Source organism: Colobus angolensis, unplaced genomic scaffold, assembly GCF_000951035.1.
Source record: "Colobus angolensis palliatus isolate OR3802 unplaced genomic scaffold, Cang.pa_1.0 Scaffold26, whole genome shotgun sequence".
Lineage (NCBI taxonomy): Eukaryota > Metazoa > Chordata > Mammalia > Primates > Cercopithecidae > Colobus > Colobus angolensis.
In genome coordinates, this window is record NW_012115821.1 from 8144231 (window position 1) to 8165446 (window position 21216).

The 21216-nt window shown below is 42.1% G+C and overlaps 1 protein-coding gene across 1 annotated transcript in view; it reads right to left on the minus strand.

Moving 5' to 3' along the window:
- Window positions 1-189: 189 nt before the first annotated feature.
- The window catches only part of ATXN7 (ataxin 7), a 35976-nt gene continuing 14949 nt past the window's right edge, over window positions 190-21216 (minus strand). Inside the window, exons 4-9 of the mRNA XM_011947187.1 lie at window positions 20889-20971; window positions 15547-15812; window positions 13503-13701; window positions 13018-13139; window positions 7160-8138; window positions 190-4183 (exon numbers count right to left, since the gene is read on the minus strand). Of these exons, the coding sequence (XP_011802577.1) occupies window positions 4166-4183; window positions 7160-8138; window positions 13018-13139; window positions 13503-13701; window positions 15547-15812; window positions 20889-20971 (1667 nt within the window). The 3' untranslated portion in view covers window positions 190-4165. The remainder of the gene's footprint in view (window positions 4184-7159; window positions 8139-13017; window positions 13140-13502; window positions 13702-15546; window positions 15813-20888; window positions 20972-21216) is intronic.

Sequence of the window (21216 nt, forward strand, 5' to 3'; positions counted from 1 at the left end):
ACAAGGGTGTTCAATGCCAAAAGTGATGAAAAGTCAGAGTAGACTGAAAGGGTTTAGTATCACAACGAGGCAGAAACATGTAAAATATTTCATGCAGCCAACCTTATTTATTGAGAAGTCCTAATTTTATTGCCCGTTAAGTAACATGTTTGTTCCACAAGCTAATTTCTTATAAAGCAAAGCACAACCTTTTCTTATAAATAGTATAAATTATTTTATTTACAGAAACTTGTTACAAAACAAATAGACTATATATTTCTTCTCTTTTAAATATCCAAAGTAATTTTCTATCCCTTGACATTTGTTCATGTTCTATACAGCAGCCAACAGAAAGTCCAGCTGAGATGCTCTTGATTATGTGTACAAATTACCAAACTATTCACACGTTTTTAACACAGGAGATTGCTTTTATAACCAAGCTCAAAAAAAAAAAAAAAAAGCAAAATGCTTTCAAGGCCCTACATTCACACTGACAGTATGTAGTGCTCATTTAAATGATCTGAAAATGTAAAATGTTTTGCACAAAATGTAAAAATGATTATTTTCTGCTAAACAAACTTTTTAACAATATTTTTTCAAAGCCCAATCCCCCCAAACCCCCTGGACAGAATGAGCGACATTAAGAAATTCCTTGGCAACAGAACTCTTACAGGAAGACAGCTGCCTTTATAAGTTACATTTTTCAAATTATACATTTTTTTCATGTTCTCAGAGGTACTTATTTGTATTATATTTTTGGAATACAAAATATTTTAAATATTTTATTTTAAATTGTATTTCATGAGTGAATAACAAAACGGACACATCGTGTAAGTTGCTGGCTGACAAAAAGATTTGCAACCCTTGGTGCCACCCGGCAATCCATCACCAATTGAATTACTATGAACCAAAAGGTCTTAATTTTAAAATACCTTATAAAATTACCAGCATGGGTGGTTTTCAACTCCTCCCCTAAAATTTTAGAAACAATATTTACGTGGAAAAAAGCAAACTCCAAAAGTTCAACTGAACATTCAAGTCTTTTTAAAGAGATTCTGTCTAAGCTTAAAACTAGGTTCAGGCACTTTTCAGTTTTTTCCATTAGTTTTAAACCACATCACATACTAACATACATGTGCTCAGAGTATACACACACACACACACACACACGCAATCACACACTCTCACACATAAAATACTAACAAAAGAAAAGCAGTGTGTCACTTAGTTACATGTAGTCTATCGGGAAACCAGGCAACCAGGAAGAAGCAATGCCCACTTCATCTGTATGAATCCACTCCCGAGACACTAAAGGGGACAAAGACTTTTCACAGAACAGAGGCATCCCTTAAAACTGTAAAGGAGGCAGGTTCTAGAACTATTGGCTTGGCAGTGAACCACTTCAAATTATAAAAAGGTATTTACTTTTATTAATTAATAAATAAATACTAGATGATCTCAATTGTACCAAAACAGGATATCAGAAAAAAAGACCTGTGCAAAAATACATATTTAAATATGTACAATTCATTTTTAACAAAATATGTCTTCTGAAATAGGGATACTTCCATATTTATAATAGAACAAGAAATTCCAAAATAAAGATACAAAAGTAGGTTTTGTATAATTCTTTGTTCATCATTGCAGCACTTTTTTTTTTTGTAGGTTAAGAAAACTGCAGGAGTTGTCATGAAATTCTATTGGAAAGAATATAAAAATTATCTTGGTTTTAAATTGATACCAAAGTCTGTCTAGAAACAACCCAACCACTGCAAATTTGGTTTTTGCAAGTTAATTTAATTCAAAAAAATACTTGTACTCCCGTGTTTTAAATGGTCTTAATTGTTCATCATCATAAAAAGTAGTTGTAGGAGAAAATAAAATATTTGAACAGTCTAAAATTTAATAGCACTGTTTAGAATAGGTCTGTTTGTGGCAGGCAGAATCCAAAATGGCTAATTTCCTAATCCCGATGCTCTGTGTATTACCGGGAGACATAATGAAATTCAATTAAAACCTCAGTCTAAGAAATCAAATGTTCAATACTTGCTAATCTAAATATCTACATTGTTCTGAATCAACTTGTTATCATGGATCCTATTCACATCTTTCGGAACAACATGATCTATCTGTAAATTCCATTGCTAAAGGCAACTTTATAACCATCAAGTCCTCTTGGCTCTGAAAATAAATTCTACCCATACTCCATTGCACTTGTCACCAAGGAATCAACAGGTACGTTCTGATTCCCTCTCACCTCCTCTCTCTTCCCCGACTGGGATGGAAACCACATTGATTTATCCTAACTATGCCAAACTGGCCCATCCATGCCCTCTCCTTACTAAGCTCTCCTGTAGTATCATTTTAAAAACATTTACTGATTGATTGCATAATAATTGAACAAGATACTGTTCTCTCCTTCCTTTAAAAAAATCAGTATTTTACATCAATTTATAGCTAAAGTATCTGCATAAGGTTTTTGTTTTCTTACGTAATAAGAATAATTCTGTAGCAATTCACATTATTAGGCTGGTAACCAAGTTTATTCATTCTACCTGTTGTTGACTTGAAATTCCCTGAAACTGAAGTTTGAAACCCAAGAACTCTAGGGAAAAAAGGATGTACTGACTGGCTCTCATCAGGCCCTGGCCAGGGCAACGATCAGTGCCGTGGAAATTTTACCCTGTGTTCGGCAACTTTGTGTGTTTTTCTAAGCAACAGTGCCTGGTTCTCGTGTCAGAAGCCTGTAGTGGTGGAAGCACCCATTTAAAGGCTCCGGCTCATATCCGAATTCAATGACACCTTCTCCAAGCAATGCTGTTTTAACATATTAAGGTCTTTCTTTAGGGTTGGGGTACTAGAAAAAATATCCTAGAGGGCTCCAAAACTCTCAGGAAGATGGCTGGTATAATCCCAAGAAAGGAGGGTGTGGGTCAGGGCAATCCTATACACACATCACAAAAGACCTTCAGGTCGGGACTTACATGTTCTCCAACTCCCTTCCCTTGGTGTCTGCTCTCATCCCCAACCACATCCAAATAAACATCTGGAGTGGCATGAAGGGGAGTGCATACAAAAACACACAATGCCAGAAGTGCCTGAAGTGGAAACCTACATTTAGTCCCAGGACAGTATCCAAAGAGGAAAACAAGGGTAATGCAGAGAGTGCCTTGGAAACATTTAAGTGTATCTAATAATGTCACTTTAAAAGGTGACTTTCAAAAATAGACTAGGTAGGACAAGCAACCCAATCTGACATACTGTTTACCATGAAAACTTAATGGATTAAGAAAATTTCTTCTCTTTGGAAATCTTGAAAAGAGTTTTTTCTCCCTATAGTGATTTTAACTTCCTCATTCCCACCCTCCCCCGACCCAATTTGGCCTTCCTTTCTCAAAACTAGCTTTCATTCTCTTTCTTAAAAAAAAAAAATCACACAGAATTGCTTTTGTATCATGAAAAGTAAGTCTCCAAAATAATTTATACTTGCTGTCTGGGCATCGAAAATCTCAAACCAGTTTGTAAGTTAGAAACTTCTGACAGTTTCTTTTCCCAAATTACTTTCAAAAGGCTGGGCTACTTTGTCATGGTGCCTTGGGCTAACATCCGTATTTCATTCCTGGAACACTGCTATCAAAATCTAAAGCCTAATTTCCTTCTTCAGAGGGTTGCTCGGGATGCAGCCCTCTGTCCTCTGGAAGGTTTCTGGTCTCCAGTTAAGGTGCCTAACTGCTGGAGAGTGACCTACAGACGACAGTGTTAAAAAAAAAAAAAGGTAGTAAAAGGAAGGAGGGAGAAAGGTCTACAGTAACGCTCTTGCCAAAACATTCTTTTGCCCAGCCAATCTACTTGAAGAGTGGCTCCGTGATATACTGCAAGTTAAAAAACAAAACAAAAACAAAAACTTCTCACAGATTGGTACAAGCAGTCCAGACCACTTTAACACTGATAAAAGCAATTCGGTGGCTGAACTTGATCCAGTGTCCTTTATGAGTACTCACTGCTAGAGACATAGCTTCAGGGAAATCCTCTGTTAAAACAACAGCCAGGCAGGTTTCTACCCTTGAGGCCCACAGGAGGTTGGGAAAACAGACTCAAAGGCATCGTGGAGTCCAGAGTGCTGAGTGGAGGTGTAACTTGTCCTCAAAAGTGTCCGCATTATTCCTCCCCGTGCTATTTTCAGCTGTCAGGGACGTGCCTTTGGCTTTCAAAGAAGAGGGGGTGGGGAAATAATGAAAAGGTAAGTAAGCGTTTGCACACTGCACTCTCTTGATTCTAAACAAGAATATTCCAAAGACTGCACACTACTAAAGTCTCCACTGACTGAGTGACACCAGGAACAATCAGCTATAGAATTTGGCCTTGGCTTTCAAATGCCTTCACTACTACTGGGCACAATCATTGCAAAGATTCACTTCTAGACAACTGGCTAGAAGAGATGCAGGCCTGGGTTTCTAGCTTAGAGAAAAGGCTCTTATGTTCGCCTGTTGGTTTTATTTACTGATTTTGTGTTCTTGAAGGTATTCCAGGTTGTTAACTGAGAAGGGAACAAGGTCAAGGGCTAGCACACACAGGTGTGACAGTTCGCACTCAAGGCAGTGCCCGTGCTGGGGGAGAGGAAACTCTGGCATTCACAGTGGGCTTTTACATCTTTGGTGCAGAGGCCATGAACAGACTCTTGGGGGTCACTACCCAACCCCATCATCTCCCAGACTTCCTAGCATGTCCCCCTCTTCATCCCCTTGTTTATAAAACTTCAACTAGCCCAGTTATTTTTGTTTTAAAGGCAGCTCCACAAGGAACAGCAAGTAGAGATCCCTACTTTTGTAACAGCAGCATTCTTTAAAGCATTTTGGGGTCATGAGTCCCTTTGAGATTCTTATGAAAGCTATAAGATAAATGAACAAAGACATAAAAATGTGCAACACTTCTTGGGGTTCAATGATCCTTTGATTTCTAAGCAAGCACCCCCACTCCTGCCCCAGGATTTGTGCAGCATAAAAAAAAAAGTATTCCTCTGCAGAGAAAATCTCTCTCAAACACAAATTTAAGTGGAAACTGATTTTAAGGAAAAAGCCCAAAGTTAGGCTGTCTGCATTGTTCTAGTAAGACACAGTGCCACTATATGGTAAAAATCAAAGGTGGCAAAATGGCAGGTCATGAGCCAAAGATAGCCCACAGATACATAGGCTATACCAGATTTAAGAAGAGAAAAAAACAAGTGTATGTGTGTGTGTATTTATGTATGTGGATATATGTATGTGTGTGTATATATATATATACACACACACACACATACACACATATATCTCGACTAAATTTCACATGCAAGTCCAGATCTGCAGCCTCTCTTTAAAGCTGGTAACAGATGTCTGGAAGCAGCTGCTCCATGTCGCCCTATTTCTAGTAGGCACTGTCAAATCTCTGCTGTGCCCCACCTGGCCCCCTTCTGTCCTTTTTGTTACTTGTGGGCATTAAGATCTACACTCCTGTCTAAATGAAGACAGTGTGCTCACTAATACAGATGTGAGATGGACATTACAGCACAATGGGATGCCCCTCCCATGGGGATAACGTCTCCTGGGGACTCTACTCTCAACGACGGTGTGTTGAATAATGGGTACACCATGTCTTCTGTGTTTATATTGGATTATTATGCTTATAAACTGTAATGAGTAACTACAAACCAAGAAGGAAAAGCACACTTCTCATTTGTCCAGGAATCCCCTGATCAGAATGCCATAATGTATGCAGCTGGTTAAATTCACAAATATTTTCCCCATACCTTTGGCACTGGGTGTTAATTCACCCAAATATTAGAGGAAAATTATATTACACTAAGAAAATACTAAGAAACTTCTTGGTATTTTCTGAAAAGGTTCTAACCTGGCTGGCATTTGAGTTAAGTTCTGAAGACGAGGAAGGGGAAAAAAAACCATGAAAAAGAGCCTCACATTTTAAATCAGGGCTCTGGGGTGATGTTGCTGAAATTCCTGTTCGTAAGCAAGGTGAGGAGATATCCTGATGAATAAAATAACAAGATGAGAGATGAGCTGGAAGTTAGAGCAAAGGAAGCTGGAAGAAACAGCTACAGGTGAGGTCAGTAACAGGCAGAAGAGCTGGGACGAGACAAAAATACAGCCTAAGAGAGAAAGTCATGGTTAATTATGAATCCCACAACCACTCAGCCACTACTCTACTGATGGGTTCATATGCAGACTTCTTTTTAACTATAAGCTTGGAATGAGATTTCAATCTTCTGCTATGCCCGTACTGAATCCTGTTTTTCCTGCCTCCCTCAAAAACGAGAAGAGAAAATAAGGGGTGAGATTTAACCAGAATATCTGAAATTCTTTTGAGAGGGAAAAATAATTTTTTTTTTTTTTTTTTTTTGAGATATAGTCTTGTTCCGTTGCCCAGGCTGGATGGAGTACAGTGGTGTGATCTTGGCTCACTGGAACCTCCACCTCCCGTGTTCAAGCAATTCTCCTGCCTCCACCTCCTGAGTAGCTGGGATTACAGGCGTGTGCCACCACACTCAGCTAATTTTTTTATGTTTAGTAGAGACGGGGGTTTCACCATGTTGGCCAGGCTGGTCTCAAACTCCTGACCTCAGGTGATCCGCCTGCTTCAGATTCCCAAAGTGCTGGGATTATAGGCATGAGCTGCTGCGCCCGGCCCTCATTTTAAATCTTAAATCACCCCTTTCTAGATCAGTTTAATTTTAGCCCAGCTTTCCTCAGAGGAACATACTAAAAAAACACTATCCAGGAAACAATGCCTGTTTCCTTCCTTAAAGCCTTGAATGGCACACACTTCACAGCATTGGGATAACACATTATTGGCTATCTCATAAAGGGACTCCCCTCCAATTATGATTTTGCTGTCATGCCTGATGCTTTCTGCGGTTCTATCTACTAAAAACGCATTACTGTACTTTCTTTCTGAAGAGCATCTTCCAAAGGCACCAGAAATTCTGGCAGAAGAGCCTGTTTTACCTTCATATGGCTGTGAACTGTTTTTTGTGTTTTTTTTTTTTTTTTTTAAGACACCATGAAACTGAGGATCTGTTTACAAACCAACCAACCAACCAATCCAACCAAACGCATTTCTGAGCTGGCAAAAGATCCTAAGGGAGAGGAAATGGGCATTCCCATGGGGGTCATAGTCCATTTCCTACCTGATGAAGGAGGGAATTGTTCGTCAGTCCTTGTGCCCCTGCGATGGTGCCTGTATGTTTCATGTGGACGTTGTTCATGGCTGGCACTTTGGCAACCTTTGTGGGTTTGCTGCTGCTGTTGTTGATGCTGCTCGAGCTGGGTGAGCACTTTCTTTTCTTTCCTATGAGTTTGTCTAGAGGAGTGTGTGAGTGGGAAAAACTGCCATGGGAGTTGACAGGCAGTTCATTGGACTGGTGAATGAAGGGCCCAAGAGAAAGAGTGGAATCACTGCTGTTCACCATCACACTCATCCTCTTGATGGATTCAGCAGGGCTCCCACTGGGGGGGCCCCTCCCTGACTGGTCATGCCGGACGTTCACCGCATTTGCTTTATTCGTCACACAGTTGAGGCCGATGCTATGGGAAGATGTTACCGTTGAGGGGTAGGGAGGCCCAGAGTGAGCCACACAGTTTTTCCTAAAAGACTCCATGGAATGAGAAGAAGAGGAGGAGGAGGAAGAGGAGGAGGAAGAGTGAACCAACAGTGGGGAACTGTTTTTGCGTTTCTTTCCTGAGCCGACACTGGTACTGCTACTGGCATTTTGACAGTTAGTGCTGTTACCAGAAGACTCCTTGGGCCTCAAAGATTTGCTGGATTTCAATTTCTGAGGTTTCCTGGACATAGGGGAGGAGGGAACCGAGGAAAGGCCAGAGGGCGTGGAAGGGGATGAGGATGAAGAGGACACTTGTCTGGATTGCATACTGCACACAGGATCCATTGCCCCTGAAGCAGCAGGCTGTGCATTTAGTGTGGTTCCATGAGCTGGTACCGATTTGCTATTTGGGGAGATGCAGGTAGATGAGAGCAGGACTGGGGATGTAGAGACGGTGGCTGCTGCCAGATAGCTGACTCCACATTGTGATGTCGGCACAGAGTTTGTCCGGTGAGGAATACGTGTGGAGATGGGTGAGGTGGTACTGGGCACTGGTGGGATTTTCCTGAAAAAATGAGAGGATAGTGAATGACACTGACCACAGCCATTCACGGAGACTTTCAGATGGCATCCGCTTTACTTATGACACAGAGAAATCATCCACATCAAAGCCATCACTCTGAACTACAAAGCCAATTCTGTCACCTCTCTCCTTCAAATTCTTTAATGCCTTCCTGGGGCTCTTAGAGTAACTATATGTGTGCAACTCCCCGCTGCTACTACCCCAGCCTCTAACTCCACCTCCCACCCCCAATGCCCTGTTCCCTGCTTCCAACCGTTCCTTACATTCTGAGAAAATGCCATGACCCAATACCCCAACTTCTGCTCATCCTATAAGTGTCGGATTGCTAATCACCAAATCCTCTGCAGAGAGAGTCATCCCCAGCTTATTTACCATTGTAGTCCTAGTGTTCAGCACAGTGCAGGAAACACAGAAGGCACTGAATAAATTTTTAGAGAATTCAGGAATGAATGAGAAAAGGAAGGGTGCAGCTAATTAACAGCAACTGCTAGGTCATAACTATTGGCCTGAAAAAGGGACTAAAGCCCCACAGTATCAAGGGATATTCAGCATGATGTTGTAACAATGGATTCTGTTAAGAATGTGTGGGCAAGGTATTTATCAGGGGATGCGGAAACCGTCTAAATTCAAACCAGGGAGGGTCTCCTTTTATTTTAGCTCTGAATGTTAAATGTGACAGTAACAAAATTTCAAAAACTTCTTCGGCAGAATTTAAACTGAGGTGACAGAAGAGAAAAAGACCTGACTGGAAGGCAAGTGCCAGGACTGCCTTGATCCTGACTTACAGAGTAGCCCTGGCTGACCCAACCACTACCCCAGTGAGAGAGCTGGCCTAGACTTCTGCCCAGGTGATTTCCAGATGCTTTTAAAGACTACTGTTATTAATAAAATGAATTAATGACTGCAAGTATTTGCAAATGCTTTAAAAATCCCATCAGGCCAGGCACGGTGGCTCACACACACCTGTAATCCCAGCACTGTGGGAGGCCGAGGCTGGTGGATCACTTGAGGTCAGGAGTTTGAGACCAGCCTGGCCGACATGGTGAAACCCCATCTCTACTAAAAATACAAAAATTAGCCAGGCATGGTGGTATGCACCTGTAATCCCAGCTGCTCAGAAGGCTGAGGCAAGAGAATCGCTTGAACCCGGGAGGTGGAGGTTGCAGTGAGCTGAGGTCACACTATTGCACTCCAGCCTTGGTGACTGAGTGACACCCTGTTTTGAAAAACAAAAAACAAAACCCAAAACCCCATTCAAGGGTGCAGCTCTGGCCTGATGTTAGTGCTTTTCAACTCCAGCTGTTGCACACTACGGTCACCTGTGGAGCTTAAGCCACATCCATACCGATTACACCAGAGTCTCTGCGGGGAGTGGGGACAGACATCAGTAATTTCTAAATCTCTCCAGGGGATTCTAATGTGGAACTAAGATTGAGAGGCTAGGCTCTCCGCACTACTCATAGAGGAGGGTGGCAGGCACTGTCATTAATTACCTGAGAGGCTGGTTAGGAAAGCTGAGTTCCTGGGCCCCACCCCAGAATGACTTCCGACTGCATCAGAAGCTGTATGGCAGCAAGGCCCTGGCTGATTCTGGGGCATCCAGAATCCCTGCTCTAAATGAAGTCCAAGCCCTACTGCTCACTGAGAGCAGTGGCTTCTCATGACCACCAGGTGGCTCAGGAAGCCAGGGCCTAAAGACCAGGCTGCCTGGAACCAAATCTTCCCTTCCAGAGCAGAGAAGGATGTGCATCTCTCCAAGAGGCAATTACAAGTTCCTCTTAGAAAAGCTCTTTTAAGTAGTTAATTACTCTTTTGTGTATAAAGAGGCAAAATAACACTATGTACTCATACTGACTTGTGTTTGCATAAATAAACTATGTAGAGATACATAAAAAATAGTAACGTCTGTGGGGGCTGGGTGGAAAACAAGCATGTAGGAGACAGGACGACTCAGGATTTTCAATGTATGCCTCTTTATACTCGTTTTTCCTTTGTTTTTTGAGACGGAGTCTTGCTCTGTCGCCCAGGCTGGAGTGCAGTGGCGCGATCTAGGCTCACTGCAAGCTCTGCCTCCCAGGTTCACGCCATTCTTCTGCCTCAGGCTCGTTTTTCCTTTTCTAAGCCTAGTGACTGTACTACCATTTCAAAAAGTTAAAAAAATAAGAACACCAACAAAAACCTTTGAAAACCATCCCAGCCCCTTCTTAGGGAATATGGGATACTGGTCCCAAATCAACAGAGGACAAGCAGTTCACAGAAATCACAGGAGGTGGGCAGTGGCCTTTCAGGTTATGGCCATGCTGCAGAGAAAGTGCTGGTCTAATTTCACCACTGGCCAGAGACTCCACAAACTGAAGTTTACTCATTTCATACTCAATTCCCACTTCACTTACCTCCAATTTCACCACAATAACCCTCTAAGGAAGGATTTTGGGCTGAGCCAGTAGGATGGGACCTGGATCACTTTGAAAGTTTCCTTGAGGGCTTCAAAGATGCCAGGTGAGAATAGTTCTCTGGATGAGAAGTGCTGAGCTCCCCAGAGCAAATCTCAAGGGCTGCCTGAAAAGGCTACCAGCACTCCTATGTTGGGGGGCATCATGCACCAAGGTCTCATCTGCCCCAAGCCTATGTGCCAGCTCATTATTGAGCAACACGTCCCTTGTTGCTGTAGACTTTTTAAAAACCAGTGGTCATGCTAATGGAAAGGGTCAGTTTCCTTCTTCCTGGAAGCAAGTAGGCAGCCTTCAGACAGAACAGAGAGTAGACAGGAGAGTTGACCTTATGATCCTACTTTTTAAAAAGTTCACAACATCAAGAGGAAAGTCTCACCGTACAAGTCACTAGGAACTGAAACTATCTTTGCTCAAACTGTTGGCCATAAGCCACATACCAACATAATGTGGATAAAACATTCAGAAGTCCATTCTACACTCCTAGGAGTACATTAAACCCATAGTTTCATGAGCTCAATGTGCTTTCCAAGTCCCAGTGGGTAGTCGGAAGAAATATGAAGTTGAGATTTCATGTATCTTAGGGAGTTCTGGTGTGGAAAAACCCCTGCAGAACCACCAAAACCAGTCCCCTGATTCTGTGTCTAGCCAGGGACAATGTTCCTTCATAAAGAACCTCTTATCCAGCAAGAACCAGAAAGAAACATGAAAAAGAAAAGCAGAGTAACAGTGCTCTGGATCTGGTCCTCTAAGGAAACAAATGTAAGTCCTACTAATGATCATGGAGATGGTTCTTTGGGTTGCAGACAATCCAAGGCCTCTGACCAGCGTCTGACTTCATTAGAAAACCAAAGCAGGAGGCCGGGCGCAGTGGCTCAAGCCTGTAATCCCAGCACTTTGGGAGGCCGAGACAGGCGGATCAAGAGGTCAGGAGATCGAGACCATCCTGGCGAACACGGTGAAACCCCGTCTCTACTAAAAAATACAAAAAACTAGCCGAGTGCCGTGGCGGGCGCCTGTAGTCCCAGCTACTCGGGAGGCTGAGGCAGGAGAATGGCGTAAACCCGGGAGGCGGAGCTTGCAGTGAGCTGAGATCCGGCCACTGCACTCCAGCCCAGGAGACAGAGCGAGACTCCGTCTCAAAAAAAAAAAGAAAAAAGAAAACCAAAGCAGGGAAGCAAATGAATGTACTGGCAGAGTCCATTTAAGGAGGCCCTAGTAAATGATGCCCAAACAGAGGATCTGGGATGGCCTGGGGATTACTGGACAGTCACTTTAGTAAAGCTTACTATTCACGAAAGTCACTCCCACCGAATACTAGTTCTCCAAGATGTTCCCCTAAGAAAGGTTCTGAGGTGAAAAGAGCTTGGGACGTATTCCACATTATACATGACATTCCCTGCTTCAAGAGTTACAAAGACAGTGCCCATTAAAGGCTCTGAGAAGTTCTGCAGTAAAAAATAGAACAATCTTTTTTTTTTACAGGAAAGGCTGAGTTAAACCTTTTTGGCCACGGAACTCTTCTTCCACTTAAAATCCTGTCTGGGAAGCATTAAGTACATAATATCACACAAGGTGTCTTAAATTGCAAACTGGAGCACATGGCTCCTCTACCTTGAAGCAATTTCAGTGTCACCTGGCCCCTGCTGGTTTCCTGGACCTCATCTTGTACCATGCTCACTTTCTTGCTATCTCTCCAAAAAGCTGTCATTTCTGACTCAAGACCTTGACACAGGTGCTTCCTTCTGCCCAGAACCCACTCCTCCCCACCATCCCAGTGACTGCTCTTTCTCATCCATCTGCCTCTTCACAGAGGCTTTCCCTGAATCCCTCTGGCGTGTATATTTTCAGCTGTTTACTTGAAAACATGTTACCTCTAGGTTCAACTCCTGGCCCTACCACTAACTTGCTGCATGACACTGTATCTCAGTTTTGTCATCTATTAAAAAAAAAAAAAACACACACACACACAAAGAAACAGGGGTGTGGGGGAGGGTATAATCATGGTCAACTGACAAGAGAATTGTGAATGTTAAGTATATCTAAGCTGTTTGGTGTATAGTTGGCTCTCAGTAAGTCTTGGTGATTGTTATTGTTTCCATTCTCTCACTTAGGACAAGCTATCATCTCCTTATTCTTCTGTAGACTAGTTTTTTTCTCCCCTCAGCCAATCCCAACTAGACTGTGAGTTCCATACACGAGAGTCCTTCTGCTTTGAACCCCAGGACCCAGAACAATACGTAGTTGTGGAGTAAATGAATGAATGAATGAATGACAAGGCACCTTCTCAGGGCCAAAGGCCAGCTTCGTTTAGATAAGCATATCTTCATAACATCAGTCTCACAGGAAACAAAAGACAACGCAGCACTGTATAAAGTCAGCTCCTCTCCCCAAGAACAACAGGCACTCACTTCCATAGCTGTGCATTCAGATGCTTCTCCACCATGAGGTTGAGGGCACAGCGAAGCCGGTTCCACCTGGAGTCAAACACGTAATAGCCTCTTCCAATCTGCCGGCTCCCAAATGTGCAAAACTGCAAGACAGAACATAGCCGCGTGCTTGCTGACTCCCACACTGGCATGCCCAGTCAGGGTTCTCACTCCTTCAGGAAAGGAGCTAATCAGGAAAGACAGAACTGCCTCTGAGTACCGGAGGCTGTGAAGCATGAGAGTGACAATGCCTAGTCCTGAGTGTCATGGAAGAGAAAGGGAAAAAAGCATGAGATGTCCCCCATACAGAGTGCGTGCTGCCTCTGGGGCACCCTGTTCTGAGCTTCTCTCACACCTTGACCGCGTCCCACACATACGGGCATGCCAAGGTCCCTGGCGCGCCCCCCTGCAGTGCCCTGTCCATGCTGTGTGGGGAGGGTCAACGCGGGGGTGGACGTGGAACTTACAGATGCTGGCTGAGGATGATGACCTGAATAATGACAGTCCAGTTTTTCAACAGACTCTTCTTTGTCATCGCCTTCGCCCTCCTCACTGGATAACCGAGAAGCTGGCTCAGTGGCAGGCAGGGGAGGGTGTGGAGATTCATGGACTGGAGGAGGGTCAATGGGGGCACTCCCACCTTGCTGAGCAGGGCAGCCTGGAGGCCTTGGTGAGTAGAAAGTGCAGCACCGATCAGATCACACACCTGGGAATCAGCCACCTTAATTGAGATACAACAATGTATCCAAAACAACCTAGGGGAGGCCTGGGTTCCACCTCTAGCACTGGGGGAAAACAGATGCCGATCCAGGTGGCTTGGGATTAAAGGAACCTCTCTTCTGAACTGTAGGATGTTAAGTTCAGCTGTTTGCCAGATACAATCAAGGTAACTTAGAACGAATGCTTTCTATTGCCATTTGGGTGGTTCAGGTCCCTCTTCTATTCTCCCCCAAAGAAGGGGAAATATATGTGGAATTTAACAGAATTCTTTGATTTCTCTTCAAATTTCAACTGGATTGGTTTACTAAGACAATAAATGAAACACAGTCTTCTCTCGGTATCCATGGGGAATTGAGTCCAGGACCTCCTGGGGATAGCCAAATCTGCAAATCCACAAATGTACAAAGTGGCCTGATATAAAATGGTGTAGTATTTGCATAAAACCTATGCGCATCCTCCCATACACTTTAAATAATCTCTAGATTACTTTTAGTACCTAATGCAATGTAAATGCTATGTAATGTATTGTTTAGGGAATACTGAGACAAGAAAAAAGCCTATACATGTTCAGTATGACACAATTTTTTCTTTCCCCAAATAGTTTCAACCTGCAATTGGTTTAAACCATGGATGTGAAACCCATGGATACAGAGGGCTGACTGTAATTCACAAAGTGCTCTAAGATAACCTAGGAGAGACAGGAGGTGATACAAGAATAAGGTGGTATTACCACTTTATGTGGATAGCCTACAGCCTCTTACTTAAGGCAGTATTTTTCCTACACCTATAATGGCCTCTGGAATTAAGCTTACATTTTTCTAGATGCAAAAACTTCAACGAGAAGATGACCAAAGAAAGGACTTGGGGAGGAATCTCTGGCCAGGTCCTGACCACACTTTGAGGAGCCTCCTCTGATAGCGCCTCCAGCATACTGCATAGAAACCACGAAGCTCACGTTGGGACAGGCTCAAACAGACACCTGGGTTTCCACGAGGGAGGTGCTTCCACCTTTATGCAACCATTTTAAAGATCAGACACATGAGGGTGAAATGGTAAGCAATAGCAACCGATGGCTGGCACATTCCTCAGCAGAAGCTCTTGCTGCCAATAAATGAATGGCTAACATGGAAGCCCCTCTTTCTCTACGCCTTTCTTTTTCCCTTCCCTCTGGAAACTAGGTGCAGTCTTTACTTCAACTTGGTTCAGTATATAAGCACAAACACACACATATTCCACCATCACTGTCTCTGAGGTATGTGTATAAGTTCTCATTAAAACACTCTGATTCACTGTTTACTCTGCTACTAAAATGCTAATACATGCTCGGGCCAAAGCCCCAAATGAATGAATGAAAAAAACACATTGATAAACGGATGCTGTAAAAACTCAGGCTGAATGCCTGTCCCCAGCAAGAATTCCCACTGCTATATAAAGACAAATGAAAGGCAAACTGCTGCCAAAGCCAGTGAAGAGTTCCTGTCACTAACCCGCAGGAAGGACCAATTTCTGCCTGGTCAACAGGGTTGAGACACTTGACGTTGAGCAAGTATAGAGCAGATAACTCTAGCTTTATTTTGCTGCTTGCATTTACAACCAAGAGAAGCCCTGGTTGAAACTTACTGATGAACTCAACCTCTTTTTTTTATTTCCTAGTAAAACTCCCTTAAGAAAACTATCTCCACAGTGAGCCTGACATATGTTTCTCAACATCATGACCATACTGAGATTTTACACAGTATGTGTAAGTCTCATCTCCGAAGGTGGGAGAAAGAGTTGGAGGGTTTGACTTACCTTGGAAGACTGGGGGTGTGAGGTTTAGGTTTACTAGCTACAAAAGGCTTTGATTCAGAAGGAATCACTCCGTGAGGGTTTTGGTGCGGCTCCTGTGACGTTCTAGGAGGGGCGGGATGCGGGTCCCTGAGAGGCTGCGGTGGTTGCTGAGAGTCCGGATGGCGAATCAATTCCTTTTCCCTGGTTTTGTTTTTGTGCTCGGCTAATAACACATCAAATCGCTTTCTTCTACCCTGGACAGCCCTGCGCTGGGTTAAGGAATGTGTCTGCGGACCAAAAAAATACAGAAACTGAAGAATCTCATAATTAATTTTTGGTCTGCCTTATATCCCCAAACACCACTCCCAATAAAAAAGCAACCTAGACCATAAGCATAGTGAAAGGGTACTCAGCATTTGATAAGCTAAAAACCTTAAGAGCCCAATATTTTCTCCCTAGCTAGATATTCTAGGCTCTAAATGCAGAAGAATCTGGAAATCTTACTTCCATCAGAAGAAAGAAGAAATGTCAGCGGTGATACCTGGTATGTAACTAAGTGCAACCATTAGTGCCATATGACAAGTACTCATGTTTCGTGACACAATAGCAATTTGGATTTGGGGGCTCTTATCAACTCCATTAGAAAAACCCTCTTTGAACCATTTAAAATTTTGAATGTTAAAGGGAAGAAACAATTATTCCATAAAACATGTATCAGAAAGTGTTCTTTTAGTAACTTCCAGAGAATAAAAATTCAATGCAATTGCATCTCTCTATTCCAATGAAAATGCCATGTAAAAACATAAAGTGGCCCAAAGCATTCTGCAGACAGACTGCCACAGCCAAGGAGCACTGGACAGATGAGGCTGAGAAGAAATGCTATGAACAGGAAGGGAAACAAAGTAATCCCTACAGATAGACACTGGCTATGGAAATCAAGGAAATGGGATGGACAATACCACTGGGTCTTCAGACAATGTCTAATTTCAAAATTAAGAAATGGGCACACAAAGGAAAAAGAAAAGTCAAATTATGGCAGTGTTTGTCTTAAGGAAACCAATACAAACCTGTGATTGAAGCAAATCTTATAAGAAAATGTGCCTGTAGTCCAAACACATTTCATAGTTACTGGCATTAAAACAAAACAAAACAAATAAGCCTAATACTATTGCTAACAGAAGATACAGTCGAATGTACCAGTGTAAACTGGTCAGAGTTGGGCAAATCTTATCGGCAGTCAAGTCCAATTACTCAAGTTAAACCTGACCATTCCATACTGCTGAGATCTCAGTCTGTAAAAATGCAAGGAGATGCTAATCCTGAGGAATGGGCGAGTTTACATGAGCTACAGTGGCCCCAATCACATATCCATAAACATACATGAATTTACGTACATTTCCTTCTTTTATATTATAGAATAAATGTATGCATACCCCTACACATAATACAAATGTATTGGCATATTTGCTACAACTTTAGGGACTTAAAAAGGGAATTATGCTTCTAACTACCATTTTCAGTTGAATAACACAACCCACCTCCTTACAAGACACACCGCAACTATGTCTACCTAAATAATCTAACTTGGCACAGATAAATGTGTTTAGCTTTTTACATTTTTACTCCATTTTCTTTAATATGAAAAATATCCATAAGAAAGCAACCTAAATGAAGACAAGGAACTTTGTTTTGTTTGTGTTGTACCAGCATCTAGAAGAATACCTGGTACTCAAATGCTCTGAACAAAAAGTTTATAAAAATAATGGCCCTCCAACATGTGTTGAAAGAACAAATGAACATATAACACTATCGGTCCACCTGCCTGTCTCTCCAAGCAGATGTATAAACCTCTCCTCAGCTTGAATGTTCCCAGTGCCTAGCACAGTACAGCCAAATGAAGAAAGCAGGCAGATACATTTTCCCAGCTCAGTTTGAAGAGTGAGTAGGGTTTCCACTGAGCTGTGAAGAACATTCCAAACAGAAATCCAATAGGGGTTGCCCAAGGCTCACAGGATAAAGACTGACTGTGTAACTAGGCTCCGGGGCCCTGCACACTCTAGGACCCTTGCTTACTGATCCCTGCTGCTTTGGTCCCGCGTACCTCTTCCTCCCTCTTTCTGTTCAGCCATCTGGATGGCTTTAAGGTTCTAAAGAATTTGCTCTGTCCATGTCACAGAGCCTTCACACATATTGTTTCCTCTACCTCTCCCATCCCTCTCTGCCCAGATAAATCATCATATTGATTTCAGCCCAAGGTTCCTATGGCAAGAAAGCCTTCCCTGGCCAAACTCCCTTTTTGCAGGCTTTCATAATGCAGTCTTCTCATCTTTTTATAACTCATCAGTGGTAATTTTACACTTATTTTGGTGATCAATAATCTCCATCTCTTTCATTAGACTGTAAGCGCCACAAGTATAGGGAACATGTGGTTATTGTGCTAAACCCTTTATTCCCTGGGACCTAGAATGAGCGAGGTCTGTGCTCACAGATGTATGTAATAAAAAGTTCTACAATGAGTGAATGGACAAAGGCTACAGGAGTCACAAATCTCTCTACATGGAAGGCAAAGGGGAAATTCGACGGGATATTAGACAGATGAAAAAGTGAGGAGGGGCAGTAAGGGTGGCAGACGGACAACAGAGAATGAGTAATGGAAATGAAAAGCAGCAAATCCCCTGATGGTGAAGAGAACAGATAACGTTCTAAGTCTAAGACAGAAGACACCTGGCAGCAACTTGGGAAACACTCAGGGTAGGGACACACAGGCATGTTTAGCCCTACCGAGCTTAATAGATTCAGACCAAAGTGAAGGCAAGGAAAAGGAAAAGAACTGACTAAACAATGAAAAAAAGTCAAGGCATCCTGTAAAAGGGCAGGCCTGGTGGATGCTGCATTTTCTGCTAGTTCTATGCCAATATCATAACGAGCTGGGTCTGAAGACATATTAATGCAATAACAGGCTTAGCCCAATGCCACAAAGTGTAATGACACCCTTAAAGAAGGACAAGGGGAGAACATATCATTTGAAAAGGAAGATGGGAGAAAAATGCAGACCCATTCAAAGTCAGTCCACCTAGCAATAAAGGCATAGGAAGAATGTTAGTCAAGCTCCTTGAAGATTTTGAGTCCAAAAAAAAAACGTTTGGCAACCTCACTTCTGGGTATTTATCCAAAATAATGAAACCAGAATTTCAAAGAGCTATTAGAACTCCTATTTTCACTGAAGTACTAGTTACAATAGACAAGATGTAGGAAAAATATAAACGTCTGTCAACAGGTGACTGGATGAAGGCAACGTAGTATATACATACACTGGAATATTATTCAGCCCTTAAAAAGAAGGAAATTCTGCTATATGCTACAACAAGTATGAACCTTGAGGACATTATACTAAGATAAATAACCCAGTCACAGAAAGATTAAACACTGCATGATTCCACTTATATGAGCTCTATAATCAAACTCACAGACTCAAAGACTAGAGTGGTGGTTGCCAGCAGCTGAAGGGAGAGGGAAATAGGGAGTTACTAATCAATGAGCATAAAGTTTCAGTTATAGCAAGACGAACAAGTTCTAGATATCTGCTGTACAATATTCTACCACAGTCAACAATACTGTCTTGCACACTTGAAAAGTTGTTACGAGAGGAGATCTCAAGTTAAGTGTTCTCATCACAATAAAATTTAAAAGAAAGAAAAAAGGTGTGGTTCCCTGCCACGCTTTGTAAACGACTGAAAAAGAACATCTTGGGTTTGAGAAAAGCAAACCTCATTGCCCACAGGTACTATATTACTGAGAAATCCATGTTACTGAGAGCCAGGGAGGCAGGAGGAAGGCAAATGGAGAATGGCAAGTTGTGATCATGATGTGGACAGGGTTGAGGCATGCTTTTTCACACATTCTCTCAGGGGCAGCTGAAACTGACATAATTCTACAGAGCTCAGATGGCTATCTTCATACACCACCCCGACTACACCACTGTGTGTCCAATTAGTACCCTATACAAAACAAAAGCAGTTTGTTTTAAGAGAGTTTTTAACCTAGAAATCCAAGGATGGGCTTGGGGTGGGGTGTCCATTAATCCAAGATAAAAATTCAGAATGTATATGTATATGCACTATTTTATTCTGGAAAGATGGACCGTGTTTTTTTTTTTAAAAAATGAGATATCTGAAGGCACTCTTGACCAACCCTTTTCCCCAAAAAGGTTCTGAACCACTGTTGTAAGACAAAATCTATACACTAAAATTAAATTAGAAGCTTAAATTAAAGTAAGAACTACTTAAAAATTTCCCATTCCAGAAGACTGTAACATGCCTCTACTGGTTGGGGCCTGGGGCAGGGCCTGAAGTCCTTTATTCAAATACACTTTAATAAAATCTAAAATAAAACACTAACCATTTTGTTAAGTTTTAGAAGAAAATGCTAACTTGCATCATTTTTACCCCCTCCAAGGTTTTAAAATTACATACTTCAAAGCAGTGACTCTGAATGCTTCTTGAACCTTTCTGGGGGTAGCTGGGGACACCCTCCAGAGAAATGCACATCAACACATAAGCTCATTTATGTAGAGGTGTTCACTGATGACCTGAAGCCACCCCCCACATCAATAACCCTTACTTTTCAGCAAATATACCTTATTAACATACTGGCATTTTAAAGGAAATAAGGAAGACCCCAGAGCAAAAAGGAAGACCATTACATTTTCTTAGCTTGTGTATAAATTATTTATATATTTTATCTAGTTTTTTCTCTTAAAACAGATGGGTCTCGTAATGTCGTCCAGGCTGGACTCGAACTCCTAGGCTCAAGCAACCCTTCTGCCTCAGCCTCCCCACTAGCTGGGACTTACAGGTATGCCTGGCTTGCAGTAATTTTTTTTTTAAACTAGAAAACAGGGCTATCTCAAAGTCACAGATTTTTTTAAAAAGTGGTTCTTTAAAATTTAAGAACCATGGGTGACACCTTTGTTAAATGTTCATACACATGCAAAGGAAATTTCTGGACTTGCTTTAAGTCAGTATAATTTACAGCACAGTCAAGGGTAGCCTCTCATATTACATTTCCATATGGAAATATTAAAAGTCGTTAAAAATAACAGACTGACTTGGAAAGAACACTATTCCTGTGGATACAACACTGCTCATTAGAAACAAAACCTCTGTCAAGATTGTAATTTATAACAACATACTTCACATTTTGTCAATCTGAGGATTTCTTCCAAGTTATTCCTTCACCTACACAATTCAGAACAATCCACAGAGCATCCTCTCTGGGTCAGAAAGACTTTGCGAGCAGTCTGGTACATCCCGGTCACTCATGTTTATCAGGATAGTCGGCTTGACTTTCAGAAGTCCACCTACCTTGCATGTCAAAGACCGGGTGCAGGGCTTCTTGGTATCGAGATCAATAACCCCACAGTGGATGTCAGGATCAAACTCTCTTTCTGTCAAAAGAACACAGGCATTACATGTGGCCTGACAAACTCTCCTCCATGTATTTTGTAAGTAAGGAAATAGAAGAAATCAACAGTTAGATAAATTATAGCTGGAATAAAATCTACATTATCAATAAATAAAATATATACACAACATGTGAGCGCCGCAACAAAGCAGCAACATCACTAAGACGGGGTGACTACTGCCATCAGATGACAGAAAAGATATTAAGTCTGTATTATTTCCTTCAGAA